General features: G+C 41.3%; 1 protein-coding gene across 1 annotated transcript; it reads left to right on the forward strand.

Annotated features, from left to right (window-relative positions):
- Positions 1-214: 214 nt before the first annotated feature.
- On the forward strand, positions 215-21,759 carry LOC145850263 (myosin heavy chain, fast skeletal muscle-like). Its single transcript, XM_082967336.1, has 41 exons — positions 215-244; positions 666-710; positions 842-1,069; positions 1,407-1,553; positions 1,765-1,921; positions 2,872-2,899; positions 3,148-3,256; positions 3,415-3,507; positions 3,684-3,744; positions 3,884-3,982; positions 4,319-4,422; positions 4,793-4,931; positions 8,288-8,406; positions 8,573-8,722; positions 8,817-8,987; positions 9,192-9,495; positions 9,860-9,924; positions 10,015-10,102; positions 10,222-10,339; positions 11,401-11,524; positions 11,972-12,108; positions 12,568-12,823; positions 13,064-13,306; positions 13,623-13,799; positions 13,896-14,041; positions 14,222-14,312; positions 14,617-15,006; positions 15,128-15,254; positions 15,443-15,561; positions 16,330-16,526; positions 16,648-16,831; positions 16,942-17,107; positions 17,420-17,544; positions 17,707-18,015; positions 18,127-18,330; positions 18,483-18,608; positions 18,747-18,917; positions 20,332-20,436; positions 20,537-20,632; positions 21,036-21,167; positions 21,627-21,759. The coding sequence occupies exons 3-41, from the start codon at positions 854-856 to the stop codon at positions 21,645-21,647; spliced, it is 5,814 nt and encodes a 1,937-aa protein (XP_082823462.1). The 5' UTR covers positions 215-244; positions 666-710; positions 842-853; the 3' UTR covers positions 21,648-21,759.
- The last annotated feature ends 1,127 nt before the right edge of the window (positions 21,760-22,886 follow it).

The raw sequence follows: 22,886 nt of genomic DNA on the forward strand, positions 1-22,886 counted from the left end.
GTCATTTATGTTAATTCACAGAAATTCAATTCGGAGACAAACATTAAAAAGTCATGTAATGGGAGTGTGGTGCTCCTGGAAGTGGGAGGTGCTAGTGATACACAGAAATAAACAGGTCTCTCATCCAATTCATTTCCTTTCCCAGAGTGGTCCATAATTAACTTTTGCTTGGTTAGCACTTCCAACCAGATATAAGGAGGCTGAGGCCCCAACATCCTTAAGTCAGATACCTTCTTCTTCTGTGGTAAGACCGCTCCACCTCCTTAGATTTTTAAATGTGTCTCGTCCTTGCACTCAGCATCTGAGGCAGTAGCTAACTGCACTATTTGAATTTAGTTCTGTAAGATTTTACAATATTAAATCAAGTGGCATTAAAAATAATGTTGTTTTTATTATGTGTTTTACTTCAAATCTGTAACTTTCATTTACAGTAAAAAGTGGTGCTCCTGCACTTGAAAGGGTGTTCTGGAATGTAACTGGGTTTTCAGGGGTATTTATTTGAATTCCAAACAGAATGTGTGGATGTGTAGTAAAGGAAAGTTACCAGTTGCACCTGTAGTTGAATTTGACATGTAATGATTGAGTTAAATGTTTTCTAGCCTTTTAGGGAATAAATGATAAGGCTTTAGACTTGTGTGTTTTCACAACACCCTAATGTGTCACAGGGTCCTCCAAGAAGTACACATTCATCTGTAGGAGGGGAAAAGAAGGTGAGACGGTTTCAGTCTTCACATAAAAAGTGATGAGAATATTCTGAGAGAGATACCACTCACCTAACTCTGTTGAATGGGGAGGAAGCACCACAGATTCAATCATGTTTCTTGTTTCATCTCTTTCCTAGTTATCCGTCACCATGAGTACGGACGCGGAGATGCAAGTCTACGGCAAGGCTGCCATATACCTTCGTAAGTCTGAGAAGGAGAGGATGGAGGCACAAGCCATGCCCTTTGATTCAAAGAACGCCTGCTATGTGACAGACAAGGTGGAGCTGTACCTTAAGGGTTTAGTCACTGCCAGGGCCGACGGGAAGTGTACTGTGACAGTTACCAACCCTGACGGCAGTAAGGAGGTAAGCCTGATCTGAAAAGTATTCAAGTTCAAGTTTGTGCAATCACTCTAATTCTTGAAAAGTCAACTAAATGCAAAAACAAACTTCCAATGTTTTTTGTAAGCAGAATATAATCTTCAAAGACATACATTTTATTGCTGCTATTTAAAAATTATATGGAATTTCTCATGTTGACTAGTCAAGAATCTCCAGGTATGTGTCAGTGGGTGATAACAAAGTAGTTGGATTAATGTGGATATGCATTTTTTTTAATTATTAAACTTATATTTAATGAGCAAAAAGAATTCAGTCATGTCTACTTTGATCTGCGTGTAAACTAGGTTTCTGACTGTTTCAGGAAGGAAAAGAGTTCAAAGATGCAGACATCTATGAGATGAACCCCCCTAAGTACGACAAGATTGAGGACATGGCCATGATGACCTACCTGAATGAAGCCTCTGTGTTGTATAACCTCAAAGAGCGTTATGCAGCATGGATGATCTATGTAAGAGGCCTGCACATATACATACACACATACATGAACATAATAAATACACACATACAGTACTAGACATAATTAAATGGTAGAAACCAAAACATATCAATACAGTAGACCGCACATCAGTATACCAAAGTACACCCACATCCTCACATAAATCCAAGTAAAAGTACATTTGATTTTGTTAATCCTTTATTTTAATTATGCTTTCATCCAGACCTACTCTGGGCTCTTCTGTGCCACGGTGAACCCCTACAAGTGGCTCCCAGTGTACGACGAAGAGGTTGTCAACGCCTACAGAGGGAAGAAGAGGGTGGAGGCTCCACCACATATCTTCTCCGTCTCTGACAACGCCTTTCAGTTCATGATGATTGGTACGAGCTGTCATGGATGGATGGATCAATCAATCAAATTTATTTATAAAGCCCTTTTTACATAAGCAGATGTCACAAAGTGCTTATACAGAAACCCAGCCTGAAACCCTAGACACCAAGCAATGCAGACCCTAAGAAAAAACCTAGAGAGGAACCATGCTCTGAGGGGTGGCCAGTCCTCTTCTGGCTTGAGATTATAGGAGTATATGGCCATTAAGGCCATACAAAATGTTCAAACGTTCATAGATGACATGCAGGGTCAAATAATTATCACAGTGGCTGTGGAGTGCGCAATAGGTCAGCACCTCAGGAGTAAATGTCAGTTGGCTTTTCATAGCCGAGCATTCAGAGGTCGAGACAGCAGGTGCGGTAGAAAGAGAGAGATAGGGAGAGTCAAAAAACAGCAGGTAGCACGTCAGGTGAACAGATCAGTGTTCCATAGCCGCAGGCAGAACAGTTGAAACTGGAGCAGCAGCACGACCAGGTGGACTGGGGACAGCCAGGAGTCATCAAGCCAGGTTGTCCTGTGGCATGGTCCTAGGGCTCTGGTCCTCAGAGATAGAGAGGGAGAATACTTAAGTTCATACAGGAACCCAGCTAAGACAGGAGAATTTCAACAGACTTAAAGGTCGAGAACGAGTCGTCGTCTCTCACACGGATAGACAATCCATAAAAATGGAGCTCTATGGATGTCCATAACTGCATATAGATCTCACAGTCCATAAGTGCTAATGGATGGATGGATGGATGGATTGTTGGGTGTAAAATCAAATCAAATTCAAATATGCTTTCGAGTTTACTCGTCTAGGTTAGAACAGTTTGCTGGGAATGTCTGATTTCAGTATCCATGAATGGAAAATGTTCCAAAATTAAATTCATGATTATACAAATGCAATAATGTACCCATAATGTTGCTTGAGTATGATTAGCAATATGTATTTTGGTTCCAGATAAGGAGAACCAGTCCGTCCTGATTACGTAAGTTGTTTACTAAAATGTCACTTGAGAAAGAATTTCTATTGTAATACATTGGGTCACTTGGTGTGATGAAATACATGACATTATGAATGGATTATGACATTAGGCTATGTGTAATAACGAGTCGATGAAAGGGAATATTTACTTATGTTAGAAAACAGGTATTTTTCTATACTATTTCTTGGTGAAAGCCAATCTGACACTCGGACATGTACCTAAAACCCCTCTTTCTCTGTCATATAAACCAGTGGAGAATCCGGTGCAGGAAAGACTGTCAACACCAAGCGTGTCATCCAGTACTTTGCCACCATTGCAGTGTCTGGTGGCAAGAAGGAAGCAGACCCCAACAAAATGCAGGTAGGTTGTTCTTATGTTTGCCTTTTAATCACATTTCAGTTTGGTTTTCTGAGCAAACTTTTTGTGAATCATGTTTCAAGAAAAGTGTTCAAGTCATAGAGAAAAACAAACTTTACCACTTTTCCCATTTCTGAGCAACTTGTGTTTATCTCAATCAGGGGTCTCTTGAGGATCAGATCATTGCAGCTAACCCTCTGCTGGAGTCTTACGGTAATGCCAAGACAGTGAGGAACGACAACTCGTCTCGCTTTGTAAGTATGAAGTGCATACTGTGGAAGTTACCTTATATTGGAAAAAATGTATTTCAGTAGTTCCCTATTGTTATATCAATAGATGTCCAACAAACTGTAACATTTAAAGGGGTCTATCAAAATAAAATGTTAGATTTATTTGTTGACCTATTACTAACCTCCATGCTCTACTATAGGGTAAATTCATCAGGATTCACTTCCAAGCTGGTAAACTGGCTAAAGCTGACATTGAGACCTGTGAGTTGGTATTGATTGTTTCTCAATGATTTTCTACATTCACACAGATTGTTTTTTTTGGAGATCTTAACATCAAATTTGATTTCATCTTATGTTTTCTCTCTCTTTGTGTCACTCGCTCTCTCTCTTTCACTCTCAGACCTGCTGGAGAAGTCCAGAGTGTCCTTCCAGCTTCCCGATGAGAGAGGCTACCACATCTTCTTCCAGATGATGACAGGCCACAAACCTGAGCTAGTTGGTACGACAAAGTAGAGGTCCAGGGGAAATTATTCCCACCCCCATCTGTGGAACTTGTTAAAAATATTCATAGTACACACTAATAATACTATTACAATGATTACATCCAAGGTAACAAGGCATCTAGACATTTGGAAGGTCTTTGGGAAAGATCTATCAAGTAATGCACTGTGATGCACTAGTCCACAAGTCTCAGTCTCCTCTTTTGATGCTATTTATTATATACTACATATATCCTTGAGTCCATCTATTGAGTAAAGGAGGGAGAGATACTGTAAAGGTAGGACAGCAGAATTCTAAGAGATTTAACTGACAAGCTGTTCTCCGTTGTCCACAGAATTGGCGCTCCTCACCACCAACCCCTACGACTTCCCCATGTGCAGCCAGGGTCAGATTGCTGTGGCCAGCATCAACGACAATGAAGAGCTGGATGCCACAGATGTGAGTCAAACAAAGGGTTAACCAAACAATAGATATAGAATGGGTAGGACCACCATACACACTGAAGGTCTGTGAAATTCCAACTTGCTAGTAATTTTCATGTATTTTTGTTTGATTCTAAATGCCTTGTGTTAGTTAAGCATGAACATAAAGGAACTTTTCATGCCTTCACACTTCACCTTGAGGCACATACATGTAAGACATCCACAAGAGAGCGCCACTAAGTGCCCTGTGGAACTGTGTAAAACTCATTTTGTGTTGCCATCTACTAATGTGTTGGCCAAGAGTCAAATCTATCCATCCCATTCGTTCTGGAGTGAGCACAGAACTGTAGCGTAACGTCATTTTTGTACTTCTTCTTTATTGCCAGGAAGCCATTACAATCCTGGGCTTCACTAATGAGGAGAAGCTTGGAATATACAAGCTGACAGGAGCTGTAGTGCACCATGGCAACTTGAAATTCAAGCAGAAGCAGCGTGAGGAGCAGGCCGAGCCAGACGGCACAGAGGGTGAGTCCCACTCATAGATATACAATATGTAGAGCATTAGTCCCATTCCCAGTCCCAAACATAGAAATAGAACACCTAAGACAGACAGTGCCACATGAAAGTGTAATGGAAATTCTCCACTAAGGATGCACACTTAATGTAAATGAATCCATCTTTATTAACAGTAACTGGAGAGGTTCACAAACTCAATACAAGCTTGATGAAAACTCTGACAAGGGCGTACCCTTTCAGTCCTTATATACTGCTACACAAACAAGTCATATCAGCATGATTTACCTTATTCATTATTAACGGTGGTTCCTGCATGTAACTGACCCATACCTCACGAGGCTTCTTCTCCCAAAGCTGAGACCTTGAAACTGAGATACTCCTCTTGGTTCCCGGGGCAATGTTCTAGGCGTACTGCCAAATTGCTTATACAGCGATAGTGAGTACAATCAGTCACTCGCATGAAACCAACATAATTGGTAATAAGAAAAAGCATTTTTAGAAAAAGCAACATTAATCTGAAAACACACAAACATAAAATGTTCCATCACATTCCCTCCTTCTATCACTTCCGTTATAATTATTGTAACATGTTAAGGTGAGCATTAGATTATGGCTTAAACTAGCAAAGGAGGTTCTATCAAAATACTTCTATAAAAGTAAGTGAAATCAACACATAAAATGACACTTTATCCTTTCAAACCCTTCATTATGGGTTATACAATCTAACTAATAACTTATCCTTATTCCATAGGTCTAACACTTGTAAAACCATTGTAGTAGAATGGTTTAACTTAAGCCCTTCCTTTCATACAAGTACACACATGTTTCATTACATAAGTTTATTAATAGAAACATCATAAGCGGCAGGGGAGAACTGAAGCTTTGGACTTTCTCTTCAACCTTCTGGTTCCTAAGAGACTTGAAAAGAAAAAGAAAAAGTGAATATGACCAGTGTTAGTAATAGCCTAGCCTGACTCTAGGCTGACTCTATACCTGATAACATGATGATTCCCACTCTCCCCTAGCCTGACTGACTCTATACCTTTAGGATACTGTTCTGCTGGGGTCCATAAAAAAATGAAGGATCTAAAAACGCTGTCTCATGCTTTCACCTAGGTTTCCTCATCAGGCAACAGGAGAGGTGTTCCCACATCATGTCATCCTCACTTCGCCTCTATTTTTCATGCAAATATGCAGTCAACAAGTATAATGATTATTTTCCCAAGTATAATTATTGTTTTCCCAAACAAGCCCTCTCCCCTTCTGAGTCTAGGATGTACAATGAATCTCTGTGGCTATTCAGGTGGTGTCTCTCAGTCTTGATATCAGTCAGGAGAAGCCTTCAGATTAGGAAGTCCACGTTCTTGCAGCCTGCCTCAGTCCTTTGTTAATTACCCAGACTCATACACAAACAGCTATTTGAGAATAAGCAATTTATATAATGATATAAAACAGTGAAGCTATAAGACAGTTTTATACGGCAATAGTTCATAATCTATATAGTTAGCTCTACGATATGACTCCTATCTCACTCTTGTAGAAACATTCTGTCTCAGAGACATGCCCCCTTTGTACTTTGCCACCGGCCACAAATACAGTTCCACATAGATCATTCCATCTAAACCATAACACATGAATTACCGCTACTAGGCCACTTTAAGAAACATACTAAAACGCGGCCAAGTCAAATAATTAGTCCCTCATCTGGAACGGTGATCACTCACATGTTCCACACCACCTAGAATACATATTGCCTTGAACAGTGAAGATAGAGAATACATGTTTAATCATTTTCTCTCCTTCTCAGCTTTTCGAATCATTCTTTAAACTACTGATAAATGATCCCATGCTTCTTGAATCTATGACTTTAATTTAAGACTCTCAACTTAGCACACACCGACACTGGCAGAATGTACATCTAAAGACAAGGGTGTGTACATGTACTACATGTCAACATATCTTTGTCCTTGTCTTACACTGTTCGCCAGTGGCATGTTAGTGACAGATCGGTATCTCAATGCATTTCTATTCTAAATTACTAAATAACATTTCACAGTGTGCAGACCCCCACAATCAACCTAATACCCCCAAATAAACCAGTTTGGACAATACTAAATCAATTACGGGTAACGGTTGACCACTCCTCCTCCCTCCCAGCACTCATTCTTCTGGCGTCTCTTTGTTTTCTTCTTAAGATAGCGTTGCAGTTCATCCTCAGAATGGTACACATGGAACTCATGCCTGTCAGTGTGGATGGCCCTTGATAATGTCCCGATTTCAATATCCCCAAGCAGACGAAACACTCACCTGAGCCGCCGCCACCACCCTTTGTGGTCCATTCTGTCTTATCCGTTTTCCGGCCAGTGCACAAGTAGCATGTGATAAGTTTGGAGGGGTTGAGGGTCACACTGTTTTCGGCGGAATGATCCCTTCCATGCATCTAGATACCATCTGTGGTCACCTTCGCCATAACCCCGAGAGAGGACAGACCAGAACAACAGTTTAGGCTATTTCTGATTCAGGAAATCCAGAATAACTATTCACTGCATGACAAATTATTACATTCCCAATATTCTTAATTCAAATTTCAAAGAGAATCACAACTGTTCAAACCATTTCAAGTGTCAAAGAGAATCCCAACTGTTTGCAAATTGGCTTATACTCCCCTATCATATTGGCAACCTCATGGCAGAGTTACAGGGTCAGGGAGTCAGAGAACAGCAGACCCAATCTGGTGAGATGTGTATTGAAGCCAAACAACAACAGCAATACACTACTTAATAGCATTTACCAGCATTTACATATTATACTGAAATCTCACCCAGTGTCTCTAGCCTTTGAGTGATCAGGCCTCACCAGAAAGTCAGAGCAAAGGTCATTCAACACCATTAAGTGAGTGTTCTTTCCCCTTTCAGAAGAACATGGGTTATCAGTTTCCTTCAACTAGGACATAGCTCTTTCCAGTAGGAAAAGCCTCTCAATCACTACTGCTAATACACATGGATCACTCTCAAACAATGTTCTGCTTTTACCCCTATTGTAAGGTTGAGAAACATGCAAAACAAACATGATAACTTTCTCCTTATTGGAAGGCATTGTTTTCATTTTAGTCTAACAATGTTACTCTTAATAAAGAAGGATTCATTTACATTGAGTGTTCGTCTTTAGTGGAGAATTTACATTACAAAAGTCATGCAGGAGAGTTTTTGGAAACCAAATTCCCACCTCCAGAAATGATTTGAAATGATGAATATGGGAGAAAATCAAAACCTCACCTAAAAGTTATCCAAACTATTTTGTCAGTGTGACATCAGAAACAAGCGATCAAGTGTCATTGAATCTGTTGTTGTTGGTTCTCTCTCCAGTGGCTGATAAAATCGCCTACCTGCTGGGCCTGAACTCAGCTGAGATGTTGAAGGCTCTGTGCTACCCCAGAGTGAAGGTCGGCAACGAGTATGTGACCAAGGGACAGACTGTGGCTCAGGTAAGACTGCAAAACACAGCATCTACCATTTTCTGAGCACCGGAATTATTTGGGGACGAGTGCATTGCTTTTTTAAATAGTGATGTTGTTTATCCCAAGGTCTTATCACCTTATCACCAGACACGGTCAATAGCGAATGTATTAATTTGAGGTATTATCATTGCAGGTTAATAACTCAGTCAGTGCTCTGGCCAAGTCCATCTATGAGAGGATGTTCTTGTGGATGGTCATCCGTATCAATGAGATGTTGGACACCAAGAATCCAAGGCAGTTCTATATCGGTGTGCTTGACATTGCCGGGTTTGAGATCTTTGATGTGAGTATGAGGCCAGAACAAGACAATTAGTTGTGATTCAGATTGATTACAGCCTTGTATGATGAAATGATCCCTTTTAAAATTCCATCAACAGTACAACAGCATGGAGCAGCTGTGCATCAACTTCACCAATGAGAAACTGCAACAGTTTTTCAACCACACCATGTTCGTCCTGGAGCAAGAGGAGTACAAGAAGGAGGGAATCGTCTGGGCCTTCATTGACTTCGGCATGGATTTGGCTGCCTGCATTGAGCTTATTGAGAAGGTAAGCTGTCTGTGAAGATTGTAATGGACCGCAAAAGCGAAGATCATAGTGAGTCCTCTGTGAGATATTATCTTGAGAACTCAATATGTTTCCTATTATGTACCCCAAAATGAATGTAATCCTCAAATAGAATGTTTACTAAAGGAATGATTGTGATCCTAAATGGAAATATCAGTAATTTGATATACATCTATTTTCGTAAAGCCATTGGGCATCTTCTCCATCCTTGAAGAGGAGTGCATGTTCCCCAAGTCTTCAGACACTACCTTCAAGGACAAGCTGTATGCCCAGCATCTTGGCAAAACAAAGGCGTTTGAGAAGCCCAAGCCTGCCAAAGGCAAGGCAGAGGCCCACTTCTCCCTGGTGCATTATGCCGGTACTGTGGACTACAACATCACTGGCTGGCTGGAGAAGAACAAGGACCCCTTGAACGACTCAGTTTGTCAACTGTATGGAAAGTCCGGAGTAAAAATTTTGGCTGCCCTATATCCCCCTCCCCCTCCTGAGGGTAAGACTAGCATCATGTCACAATATTTAATTAGGCACTAGTTACAACTCAGACCCAAATATTCTTTAAAGTCTTAGAATGAATCACAATTTCTCAACGTTTATTACTAGGTTGATTTACTCATAGACTTGGTTAATTTAATCATGCAGTAGGTCTTATTTAACACAATCTCATTGGCAGCATTTGCCTGTAGATAAGTGTGAAGTTAACCAGAGATTCTCCAGTTTATAATTAGTGTACTTGCTGATGACAAGACCACTCTAGATTTCTTACATACTCTTATTATTATTATTATTCTATTTATTCCACCCACTCTAGGGAATGTACTTTTCTAGTTATCTTTTACTTTTCCCCATTTTAACAGATAAAGCCAAGAAAGGAGGCAAGAAGAAGGGTGGTTCCATGCAGACTGTGTCCTCCCAGTTCAGGGTGAGCTATTGAAATGTGTATATTCAGTCCTTTAAAAAGTGCAATTATTATAAATGGTTTCTGAGAAAATGGTTTGTAACCCTCTTACAGGAGAACTTACATAAGCTGATGACCAACTTGAGGAGCACTCATCCTCACTTTGTGCGCTGCCTGATCCCCAACGAGTCGAAGACTCCAGGTACAAGAAATATTGAGTTAAATATGTCATCTTATCAGTACAGTATCAGTAACCTCAACCATTCCAATCTTTAATGACCTGTTTATGAGTATTAAAAGAGACTTGTTTTGTTTTATCAGGTTTGATGGAGAACTTCCTGGTTATCCACCAGCTCAGGTGTAATGGTGTACTGGAGGGTATCAGGATCTGCAGAAAGGGCTTCCCCAGCAGAATTATCTATGCTGACTTCAAGCAAAGGTACATACATGCAAGCATACACACACACACACACACACACACACACATACACACACACACACACACACACACACACACACACAGAGAAATGATTGGCACTGTTGATAAAGATGAGCAGAAAAGACTGTATCAAATAAATAACACTGAGCTATATTGTATGATCAAGCATTTGTGACAATGATATTATTTTATACTCAGAGAAAAATATTTTGTTTAACAATTCATATTTTATTTCAAGATAGGGCTCATAATTATTGACACCCCTGTTTTCAATTAGAGGATCATGGCACTGAGTCTTTCTCTATAATGTTGTATGAGATTGGAGATCACATTGGGAGGGATCTTTGACCATTCCTCCATACAGAATCCTTCCAGATCCTTGATATCCATCGTTCAAACCACAGGTTTTCAATGGGGTTCAAGTCTGGAGACTGAGACGGCCATAGTAAAATGTTGATTTTGTGGTCGATTAACCATTTCTTTGTGGATTTTGTTGTGTGCTTGGGGTTATTGTCTTGCTGTAATACACACCTGTGGCCACGTTTCAGCCTCCTGGCTGAGGCAACCGAGTTTTTGGCAAAAATGTCATGGTACTGGGTAAAGTTCATGATGCCGTTGACCTTAACGAGAGCCCCCGGATCATTTGATGTAAAGTAGCCCAATAACATCAAAGATCCTCCACCATATTTTACAGTAGGTATGGAGTTATTTTCCTCATATACATATTTTACAGTAGATATGGGGGTTATTTTCGTCATATACATATTTTACAGTAGGTATGGGGGTTATTTTCCTCATATACATATTTTACAGCAGGTATGGGGGTTATTTTCCTCATATACATATTTTACAGTAGGTATGGGGTTATTTTCCTCATATACATATTTGTTTCGAATCCAAAAAGCATTTTGACCATACAATATATCTCAGCATTTGTATTATTAATTTTATACAGTCTATTTTGCTCATCTTTATCAAGGGTGCCAATCATTTTGAACCTCACTGTATAACCAACCAACCAATTACAACTTGGCATATTTTAAAACTGTCCCCTCATTCAGGTACAAAGTACTGAATGCCAGTGTCATCCCTGAGGGCCAGTTCATGGACAACAAGAAGGCTTCTGAGAAGCTGCTTGGGTCCATTGATGTGAATCACGAGGATTACAAGTTTGGACACACCAAGGTCAGTCAAATACCTACAGCAAAAGCTGACAACAAAACACAACTTCAATGATAATTTAAACCCGTACCATATAAAATCTCTCCAGGTGATCTATCCATCCTTTTGTTCTTTCTTCTTCATTTAACTAATGGAAAAGGTGGAAAAACATTGTAGTGTTTTTCTTCAAATTCATGCATCACAAGTATAGAAGAGAAACTAAACTATTTTTCATGTACATTGTGTTAGAGTGGTATGAATGCTGTTATCTGTATCTGTGAACATTATTAATCTATAACTATTAATTTATAACTAACAACATAGAAACAACCTATCACATGGTTTGTTTGTAACCATATCAAAGTTAATGTTGTTTAAATCAATCTAGTGGTGTTGTTCCCCTCTTTTGATTCCAACATTTCTATCTGTCAGCATCTGTTGTTCCATTGACCATGTTAACCTGTGTCTCAGGTGTTCTTCAAAGCCGGTCTGCTGGGTGTCCTGGAGGAGATGAGAGATGAGAAGCTGGCCTCTCTAGTCGGCATGCTCCAGGCTCTCAGCCGGGGATTCCTCATGAGGAGAGAGTTCACCAAGATGATGGAGAGGAGGTGAGAAATAGTAGACATCTTGGCAAAGCTTTCTGTCAACCAGCTGTATCTAATGCATTATGTTTACATATTGTAAATGCTGTGAGCTGTTCAGAATGAGAAAGTACGTCTTATAATGGTCAACTAAAGCTTTTGGGTTAATTAATTTAGTCCAGAAATGGATGTAGCAACTAAGGATTCTAGCTTTATAGCTGCAGTTTGGGATTTGGCTGTTCAACTGTCATTTAAATGTGTGGTATTTACCTTCTAATTCTTGAAGAATATAAAATACATCATGAGCTTAGCATAACCTGTCAGTCCTTGCATCTAGTCCACTATCTGTGAATTTAGGAAGGGTTACATTTCCCTAGCCACCTTGCTCATCTGTAAACAAACAGTGACAGGTGGTTCTGTTTTGTTGTTCATCTAATTCCATCATCTAATGACTCACCATGCCACTCCATCGTTTCTGTCGACCAGAGAATCAATTTACTCCATCCAGTACAACATCCGCTCATTCATGAATGTGAAAACCTGGCCATGGATGAAGTTGTACTTCAAGATCAAGCCCCTGCTGCAGAGCGCTGAGACTGAGAAGGAGCTGGCCAACATGAAGGAGAACTATGAGAAAATGAAGACAGACCTGGCCAAGGCTCTGTCTACAAAGAAGCAAATGGAGGAGAAGTTGGTGTCCCTGACGCAGGAGAAGAACGACCTGGCACTCCAAGTCGCATCTGTGAGTCAGCACCTACCCTCGTATGGGCACATTTACATACACATGAATACACACACACATACACACAAATATGAACACACTGTAAAGTATGTTGTTAACTCACACATTTTTATTGCCCATGTTATATATTGTATATATTTCATGAATTTCTATTGATTTGCTCTGACCTCTTTGAGTAAAATGTATATTTTGATACACAAAGTGAGGCCTCTGATTTGTTTACTCCTGTTCTGAAACCAGGAAGGAGAGAGTCTGAACGATGCTGAGGAAAGGTGCGAGGGGCTCATCAAGAGCAAGATCCAGCAGGAGGCCAAACTCAAAGAGACAACCGAGAGGCTGGAGGATGAGGAGGAGATCAATGCTGAGTTGACTGCCAAGAAGAGGAAGCTGGAGGATGAGTGCTCTGAGCTGAAGAAGGACATTGATGACCTGGAGCTCACCCTGGCCAAAGTGGAGAAGGAGAAGCACGCCACTGAAAACAAGGTCTTGTGTCTTACCATAGACAGTCTAACCAAACAATAATCCAAACAATAATCAACTCAAAACATAGCTTAACAGAAATGGAATTCAAGTTGTATTGTGGGTGCAGGAAAAATTAAGACACAATAGTGGAATTTCAGTTGAATGTTCTGATCCCTCTCATTTATGACTTCCATTCAGTACACTGACATTGTGAACACTGCCATCTAGTGTTGATGAGATTTGTTAGCGAAATGAAATGAATGCAATGTATAACAATATATAACAATCTAAATCTCCCATTTATGGTGAAGTGTAATTATGTTGTGGCCATTTACAGGTTAAAAACCTGACAGAGGAGATGGCGTCTATGGATGAGAGTGTTGCCAAGCTGACCAAGGAGAAGAAAGCCCTCCAAGAGGCCCACCAGCAGACACTGGATGACCTGCAGGCAGAGGAGGACAAAGTCAACACTCTGACCAAGGCCAAGACCAAGCTGGAACAGCAAGTGGACGACGTGAGTGGAGTTGGACATTTTGGCCATGATAGTATGTAAGATGATATTATCTTCAGTTGTTTAGATTTGAACAATATATGTGTTTTTATCTTCTAGCTTGAAGGTTCTCTGGAGCAAGAGAAGAAGCTCCGTATGGACCTTGAGAGATCCAAGAGAAAGCTGGAGGGAGATCTGAAACTGGCCCAGGAGTCCATAATGGACCTGGAGAATGACAAGCAGCAAGCTGATGAGAAAATCAAGAAGTAAACATAAACAAATGACTACAGTATTACCTGCTATAATGGTTGTTCTTGACTAATTCTTGTAATTATGAATTAACACCTGAATGGTATTCTTAAAAGCAAAGTGAATGGTATGATTCTCTCCCTTTACACTATCAAAAAAAAAACTAACTAAGCAATCGATGTGTTTGTGTTTCTTAGGAAGGAGTTTGAGACCACTCAGCTCCTCAGCAAGGTTGAGGATGAACAGTCTCTGGGAGCTCAGCTGCAGAAGAAGATCAAGGAACTCCAGGTATAGTACAGGATATAAGCTCCAGTACAGAAAAGCACAGACTTGAATCATTTCCTGAAAACATTATTCTGGTAGCACACATGCTTCCCGGTGGTTTCTGATGGCTGAGTAGGTTGGAAGATGGTTGTTCTGAACATTGTTGTTTTGGTTCCTGCATGGGACACTGTCTACTGAATATATTAGTGGAACTGGCTTTTTATTAAACACATTTATGCTAAATATACATACTATTATAATTTTGTGAGGTTCAATTGTTTCAACTGTATTGTAGTGTTCATCCCCCTGCTCCTGCCCCCTGTTCTAGGCCCGTATTGAGGAGCTGGAGGAGGAAATTGAGGCTGAGCGTGCTGCCAGGGCTAAGGTTGAGAAGCAGAGGGCTGATCTCTCCAGGGAACTTGAGGAGATCAGCGAGAGGCTGGAGGAGGCCGGAGGTGCCACTGCTGCTCAGATTGAGATGAACAAGAAGCGTGAGGCTGAGTTCCAGAAGCTGCGTCGTGATCTTGAAGAATCCACCCTGCAGCATGAGGCCACAGCCGCCGCTCTGCGCAAGAAGCAGGCCGACAGTGTGGCTGAGCTCGGGGAGCAGATCGACAACCTGCAGCGCGTCAAGCAGAAGCTGGAGAAGGAGAAGAGCGAGTACAAGATGGAGATTGATGACCTCTCTAGCAACATGGAGGCCGTCGCCAAGGCTAAGGTGAGTAGTAATGTTTTGGTAAAGCAGTGTTGAGGAGGGTCAACTACATTACCATTCAAGTGAACTGAAGTTGACAGAAGTCCCATATATAAAGTAATGATGGAACATGTTTCACTAACAGGGCAATCTGGAGAAGATGTGCCGTACTCTTGAGGACCAGCTGAGCGAGCTCAAGACTAAGAATGATGAGAATGTTCGCCAGGTCAACGACATCAGCGGACAGAGGGCCAGACTCCTGACAGAAAATGGTACCATCAACAATGAACAACAAGCCAATGCTTTCCTTCAGTAAAACGCAATAACGTGTTGGGGGCTATATACACATCATTTCTACTGTACTATTCACCACCAAACATTGCCCTACGATACCTCCGAATCCATTTTCAATCTTAGAGTACAGAGACCCTATTAACAAGATGTCCCTCTGTCCCTGCAGGTGAGTTTGGTCGCCAGCTGGAGGAGAAGGAAGCCCTGGTGTCTCAGCTGACCAGAGGCAAACAGGCCTTCACCCAGCAGGTGGAGGAGCTGAAGAGGGCGATTGAGGAGGAGGTCAAGGTAAGGGACCCAAAATGGACTCCCAGTCCACAGAGTTTAGAGTTATATCTTCATATAGACGGTGACTACGCCACCCTCTGAGACTCCTACTGTCTCTAAACCCTCAGAGACTTCTACTGTCTCTAAACCCTCACAGACTCCTACTGTCTCTCCACCCTCAGAAACTTCTACTGTCTCTCCACCCTCAGAGAATTCTACTGTCTCTAAACCCTCAGATAATTATACTGTCTCTCCATCCTCAGAGACTTCTACAGTCTCTAAACCCTCAGAGAATTCTACTGTCTCTCCACCCTCAGAGAATTCTACTGTCTCACCACCCTCGGAGACTTCTACTGTCTCTCCACCCTCAGAGAATTCTACTGTCTCTCCACCCTCAGAGAATTCTACTGTCTCTCCACCCTCAGAGAATTCTACTGTCTCACCACCCTCGGAGACACTCCTGTCTCTCCACCCTCAGAGAGTTCTACTGTCTCTCCACCCTCAGAGAATTCTACTGTCTCACCACCCTCAGAGACTCCTACTGTCTCTCCACCCTCAGAGAATTCTACTGTCTCTCCACCCTCAGAGACTCCTACTGTCTCTCCACCCTCAGAGACTCCTACTGTCTCTCCACCCTCAGAGAATTCTACTGTCTCTCCACCCTCAGAGACTTCTACTGTCTCTCCACCCTGAGAGACTTCTACTGTCTCACCACCCTCAGAGACTTTCACCGTAATTTGTTTGACTATCTCTCTAATCATTCTTTGTCTTTCTCTTTCTTTCTCACAGGCTAAAAACGCACTGGCCCACGGTGTTCAGTCTGCCCGCCATGACTGTGATCTCCTGAGGGAGCAGTTTGAGGAGGAGCAGGAGGCCAAGGCAGAGCTGCAACGCGGCATGTCCAAGGCCAACAGTGAGGTGGCTCAGTGGAGGACTAAGTATGAAACTGATGCCATCCAGCGCACAGAGGAGCTGGAGGAGGCCAAGTGAGTCGCACGCAACAACAAAAAACTCAGATATGGTTTGGATGGTGAGGGTGGTATAAGGCTATGAGAAAATGTTACATCAATATGTATTGTAACATATCTCTCACTCCTGGTCCAACAGGAAGAAGCTGGCCCAGCGTCTGCAGGATGCCGAGGAGACCATTGAGGCGACCAACTCCAAGTGCGCCTCCCTGGAGAAGACCAAGCAGAGGCTGCAGGGAGAGGTGGAGGACCTCATGATTGACGTTGAGAGAGCCAACGCATTGGCAGCCAACCTCGACAAGAAGCAGAGGAACTTTGACAAGGTGAAAATGAATAAACATAAACATTTTATCAATTGTATAATTGTTGCATATTTCTAATTTAAAAACTCTTCATCTACGACTTCTAATGAAAATCCCATGGATTCTCCTAGGTTCTGGCAGAGTGGAAGCAGAAGTATGAGGAGGGCCAGGCTGAGCTGGAAGGAGCTCAGAAGGAGGCTCGCTCTATGAGCACTGAACTCTTCAAGATGAAGAACTCCTACGAGGAGGCTCTGGATCATCTGGAGACTCTGAAGAGAGAGAACAAGAACCTGCAACGTGAGCATTTGACAGCAGTTCTATTTGGCTCATGTTTGACTAGTGTTTTGAAAATGGAGGGAACTGCAATCATCAACATTAATATTACAACATTTCAGAAATATCAAGTACAGTATAATTTGTATATATTTTACTTGTAGTTGGTATTCCTTTGAATATTCCAAATAAGTGGTCGGCGATTAGATTTGCAAGATCCTATGAAGTGCTGTTAATTAATTAACTGTTAATATGATTTAATGTCAAATTCAGCGCACTGGCATATCCACTAAACCCCCCTAAGTCTAAACTTATTGTGTGTGTGTGTGTGTGCAGAGGAGATCTCTGACCTTACTGAGCAGATCGGAGAGACTGGCAAGAGCATCCATGAGCTGGAGAAGGCCAAGAAGACCGTGGAGACAGAGAAGTCTGAGATCCAGACTGCTCTGGAAGAGGCTGAGGTACAAACTACAGCTGTTTGATGGAAAAGCGGTGTTACACTAGCCAACGCCCCAGCTACAGTCCAATGATCCCTGTATTAGAGTTTATTGTAGTCATATATATTTAATTCCTACATCCAAATGTATTGAACATGATTTTCCTGACTGCTTCTGTTTGTCCAGGGAACACTGGAGCACGAGGAATCCAAGATTCTGCGTGTGCAGCTGGAGCTGAACCAGATCAAGGGTGAGGTGGACAGGAAGATCGCTGAGAAGGACGAGGAGATGGAGCAGATCAAGAGGAACAGCCAGAGGATGGTTGACTCCATGCAGAGCACCCTGGACTCTGAGGTCAGGAGCAGGAATGATGCCCTGAGGGTGAAGAAGAAGATGGAGGGAGACCTGAACGAGATGGAGATCCAGCTGAGCCACTCCAACAGGCAGGCCGCTGAGGCCCAGAAACAGCTGAGGAACGTCCAGGGACAGCTCAAGGTAAAGGGACTGGGACATCAGGCTCAAAAGCCTGAACATGGAGAGGGATTTGTTTGTGAATCACCCCTACTTCCACAAGTGCTAATGAACGTATGTCATTGTGAACCACAGGATGCCCAATTGCACCTTGATGATGCTGTCCGTGTCGCAGAAGACATGAAGGAGCAGGCAGCCATGGTGGAGCGCAGAAACGGTCTGATGGTGGCTGAAATTGAGGAGCTGAGAGTTGCTCTCGAGCAGACAGAGAGAGGCCGCAAAGTGGCTGAGACTGAGCTGGTAGATGCCAGCGAGCGTGTTGGACTGCTGCACTCCCAGGTATGGGTCAAAGCCATTTCTTATGACACTCAACCAAGCATCCAGTTTAAACACATCTGGAATTTGACAGTGTTTGCATTAGACTTTCATAATTTCAGTCTTGTGACTTACAAGTTCTCTTCAGAGTCCAACAAATCATCTTCCTTCTTCAGAACACCAGCCTTCTGAACACCAAGAAGAAGCTGGAGACTGACCTGGTGCAGGTGCAGGGAGAGGTGGACGACATCGTCCAGGAGGCCAGGAATGCAGAGGAGAAGGCCAAGAAGGCAATAACTGATGTGAGTCCTTGAATTACATCATCTTGATTTGTCCCTAAGGGCCAATGGTAGCTGGGCTGGTTACGAACAACAAAGATCTCAGAGGAACATTATGATTGGTGCCAATTGGTGCATAAATTAAACAAACTACTATTCCAGGCGGCCATGATGGCTGAGGAGCTGAAGAAGGAGCAGGACACCAGTTCTCACCTGGAGAGGATGAAGAAGAACCTGGAGGTCACAGTCAAGGACCTGCAGCACCGCCTGGATGAGGCTGAGAATCTGGCCATGAAGGGAGGCAAGAAGCAGCTCCAGAAACTGGAGTCCAGGGTGAGTTATCAGCAGGGGGGATTAGGGTGGATTGAAAGACAGATTGCTGGAAATGTATTTGATAATGTAAAAATACACAGGAGCATTTTGTAATTACTTTTTCTCTCAATAACCCATCTAGATCAGGGGTTCCCAAACGGTTTTGTTGCAAGGACCACTTTTGTGATAGCGAATTCATCAGGGACCCCCTCATAATATCAGAACACAACTCTTACTTTAAAGTGCGATAAAAATAGCATCCACACAGATTTACTATGACTTCTGCAGTGCATGACTGGACTAATCAAGTCTCAGGCCCTGGGAAATAACATTTTTAAGTCCCCCCTCTTTGCATCAGAGAGAAAATGTTGCAGTTTTAAAGCTTACATTACAGTGCATTTATGATCACAACAAAACCAATTATAATAATTGTACACTTATTTAGTGGAGTTGATCCAAGACCTTTAAATAAATTAAAATGTATTCATCTAGTTGCTTCGTTCAGGCTTAAACTGTTGTCTCAGCAGACTTCTTCTAATCTACCATTTCATTCATAATAATAATAATAATAATAATAATAATTCACAATAAATGTCAACACACAATACAATACACATTCATCTGATTAATGTCATAGTAATAATTTATCTCTTTATAGTTACGTCTCATTCACCGGCCGTTGCTAGGGAAGCTAGCGTTGCTATGCGGGGCTACCAGCAAGCGGGCTAATGGCTGAATTAGCTTGTAGGCTAGCGGACTTTAATAAGTTCATAAAACCTGAAAACACAACATATCATCTTAACAAACATATGCACACACTCCAGAAACATTATCGTCTTAAATATGGTGCTTTTCCACTCGCTTACTTTCAAAATAAAGATATACATATGTATTTATGTCGGTGTTTCTGTCTTGCTGTTGGCTCACTTGGCGAACTAATTTCAACTGCCATAGCGCGAGCTCCATAATGGAAGAAATGTCCCAAAATTAAAACATGCGAGTGGCGGCCTCTAGTCGCCATATTGGTACTGCACCATACACCACTAAACCCATGACCACAAGGATAGTCATGTTACATAAACAAGAAGAATTTGAGTTGTGAGACTCCCAGATCCGTTGTTTATCTAAGAGTTAATAACATAAATTGTGGATGAATAATATTACATTGTAATGTATTGCACCCTCTAAACATTTTCCAAAGATCCCTGGCGGTTTAATCTGTTCTTGCTATAAAAATTCATAAACACATTGAAATTTAAATTCACTTTGGGAACCACTGACCCAGATATTGAAAATGTGATATTATTACAGACCCCTTCAATTAAAATAATAAAATGACTTGACTGAGTAGAAGACTATACCTCTGTTTTACAAATAGATGTTACGTCTGATTTCACCACCTCAAACAAATGCCTACATGTATTTCTCCACAAAGGTGCGTGAGCTCGAGACTGAGGTGGAGGCCGAGCAGAGAAGAGGTGTAGACGCGGTCAAGGGAGTTCGCAAGTATGAGCGCAGAGTCAAGGAGCTCACTTACCAGGTAAGAGAAAGAGAAAGTGCCATCTTCACACACTTGACACTAACAGACAGGTTTGTGTATAAAACTATTGTGACATTGATTCTTTGCTCTTCTCCCACAGACTGAGGAGGATAAGAAGAATGTTGGCAGACTTCAGGACCTGGTAGATAAGCTGCAGATGAAAGTGAAGGCCTACAAGAGGCATTCTGAGGAAGCGGTGAGTCAGACTTAGTCAAATACTCTGGAGAAAAAAGAAAAAAAAATCCGTACAAAACGTAATGTCCATGTGGTTTAGTTGAAGTGTTGCTACAGCACACCAGTCAGCAATGACTCAATTGATATTACAAGTAATTGCTTAAGAAAATATCAACATTTCTGAGTGTTTGCTGCGCTGGGGGCTGGTCTAGTGGTAGTGCTGGAGGCAGCGGTTTGATCCCCATTTCCGCTAACTCACTTACTCTACTGTATCATCTATCTCCCTGTATACATTACTATCCTAAAGCTGTCTTTTTTTGTATTTATTTTTTTAAATACCTTTAAAAACAGAATATTAATTTGCTGCCTGAAGCTTCAAACTTTAAATGCTGATGTTCTGCTCTCCCTCTCTTTTCCTCACCCAGGAGGAAGCAGCAAACCAGCACATGTCTAAGTTCAGGAAGGTTCAGCATGAGCTGGAGGAGGCTGAGGAGCGTGCTGACATCGCTGAGACTCAGGTCAACAAGCTCAGAGCCAAGACCCGTGACTCTGGAAAGGTACAGAACTGCTGCTAAACCTATACCTGACTCATGTTCAGATATGACCACATCAGCACCACCTATGATTCAGTCTTCACTGAGGTCAATACTGACCTTTTACACTCAACTGTATTTAAGATCTCTAAGAAGAACATTTCAGGAAGGGCTAAACAATCTAATAAGAGTTATTCAGTTAGTACTTCAACATCTAAAATCCAAGCTGAGCACTGAGTATTAAAGACTTGATCCATTATATTTGATCCAAGCCTATCCATATATTTATCATGTTCATTATTATTACTGATCCATTATATTCTACCCATATATTTATCATGTTCATTATTATTACTGATCCATTATATTCTATCCATATATTTATCATGTTCATTATTATTACTGATACATTATATTCTATCCATATATTTATCATGTTCATTATTATTACTGATCCATTATATTCTATCTTTCTTCTTACAGGGAAAAGAAGCTGCTGAGTAAACAAGACCAAAGTAGTGAAGATCAAAGTCTTACCATTTTCCTGTGTTGCATAAAATATGATTTTCATGGTGAAATGTTGAGCATTGATTAAAAACACGTAGGCCTACATACACTTCCTTTGTGACTGTGGACTTATTACTCAGCAAATAGCTTCTTAATACCATAAAAAATGGTACTTTAATTAAAGGAGCAATCTGGGATTCCAACAACAGCAAAGCGTTCACATCAGCTGAGGGATTAGAATGGAGAAATGTAAACGCTCAAATTCATAGACTGAGCTATGGATGTAAGGACTGACCAGCTAAACATCAAAATTGTAGTTTTAACCATTTACACTCAAGGGAATTGGCCTATATGGGCAGGCCCAAATGTAAATGTTTCTAAAAGAAAAAGATATGAGAAGCATATGCATAACCATGGTAGCAATTGAAAGGGATCACTTTGGAGATGGGATTATTATTATTTTTGTAATTTTTTTAAGTGACCGAATTTTTGTATTAGAATTTTGTAACAGATTATGCACACATTAATTTGTTGTGGAAACACTATGTAAACATAAATGGAGATTTCACTTCTGGGTTAACCAATATTATGTAAACCAGAGGCTAGTGGGAGGAGCTATAGGGCAACAGATTCATTGTAATGGCTGGAATGGAATTAATGGTACAGCGTCAAACATGTTTCCATAGGTTTGATACCGTTCCAATTATTCCATTCTAGCCATTACGATGAGCCTGTCCTCCTATAGCTCCTCATTCCTGGAAAATGTCACTTTCATAGGGTATAGAATAGTCTGATTATGCTGCGTTCACAACAACTGGGAACTCGAAAATCTCTGACTGCAGTGCATTCAAAACAACTGGGAACTTGGTTTGAACATCCAACTTGGAATTCCAAGTCAGAAACTCTGGCATCTTTCTAGAGCTCCGACTTTCCAACCTGAAGATCACTGACGTCATGATTTGACCAAAATGTTTTTTCAAGTTCCCAGTTGGAAGCACCATAAGTCCTCAATAAATCAATTAGCTATCTCATTAATCATAATTTATTTGATAAAAGAACACTGTAGTCACTTGATGATAACTTAACTATACATGGACAACCTTATCACAAAATCAACATCATAACTCCTCTTCTCTGTACATTATAATTCATCTGTAACTGTCAAGTGAAACAAAGCTTTAAACCATGTTTAAGTGAACCCAAATCCAGAAAATGGAAAGTGAAGTCACTTCCTGA

This window comes from Salmo salar, chromosome 02 (genome assembly GCF_965601325.2).
Source record: "Salmo salar chromosome 02, fSalSal1, whole genome shotgun sequence".
Lineage (NCBI taxonomy): Eukaryota > Metazoa > Chordata > Actinopteri > Salmoniformes > Salmonidae > Salmo > Salmo salar.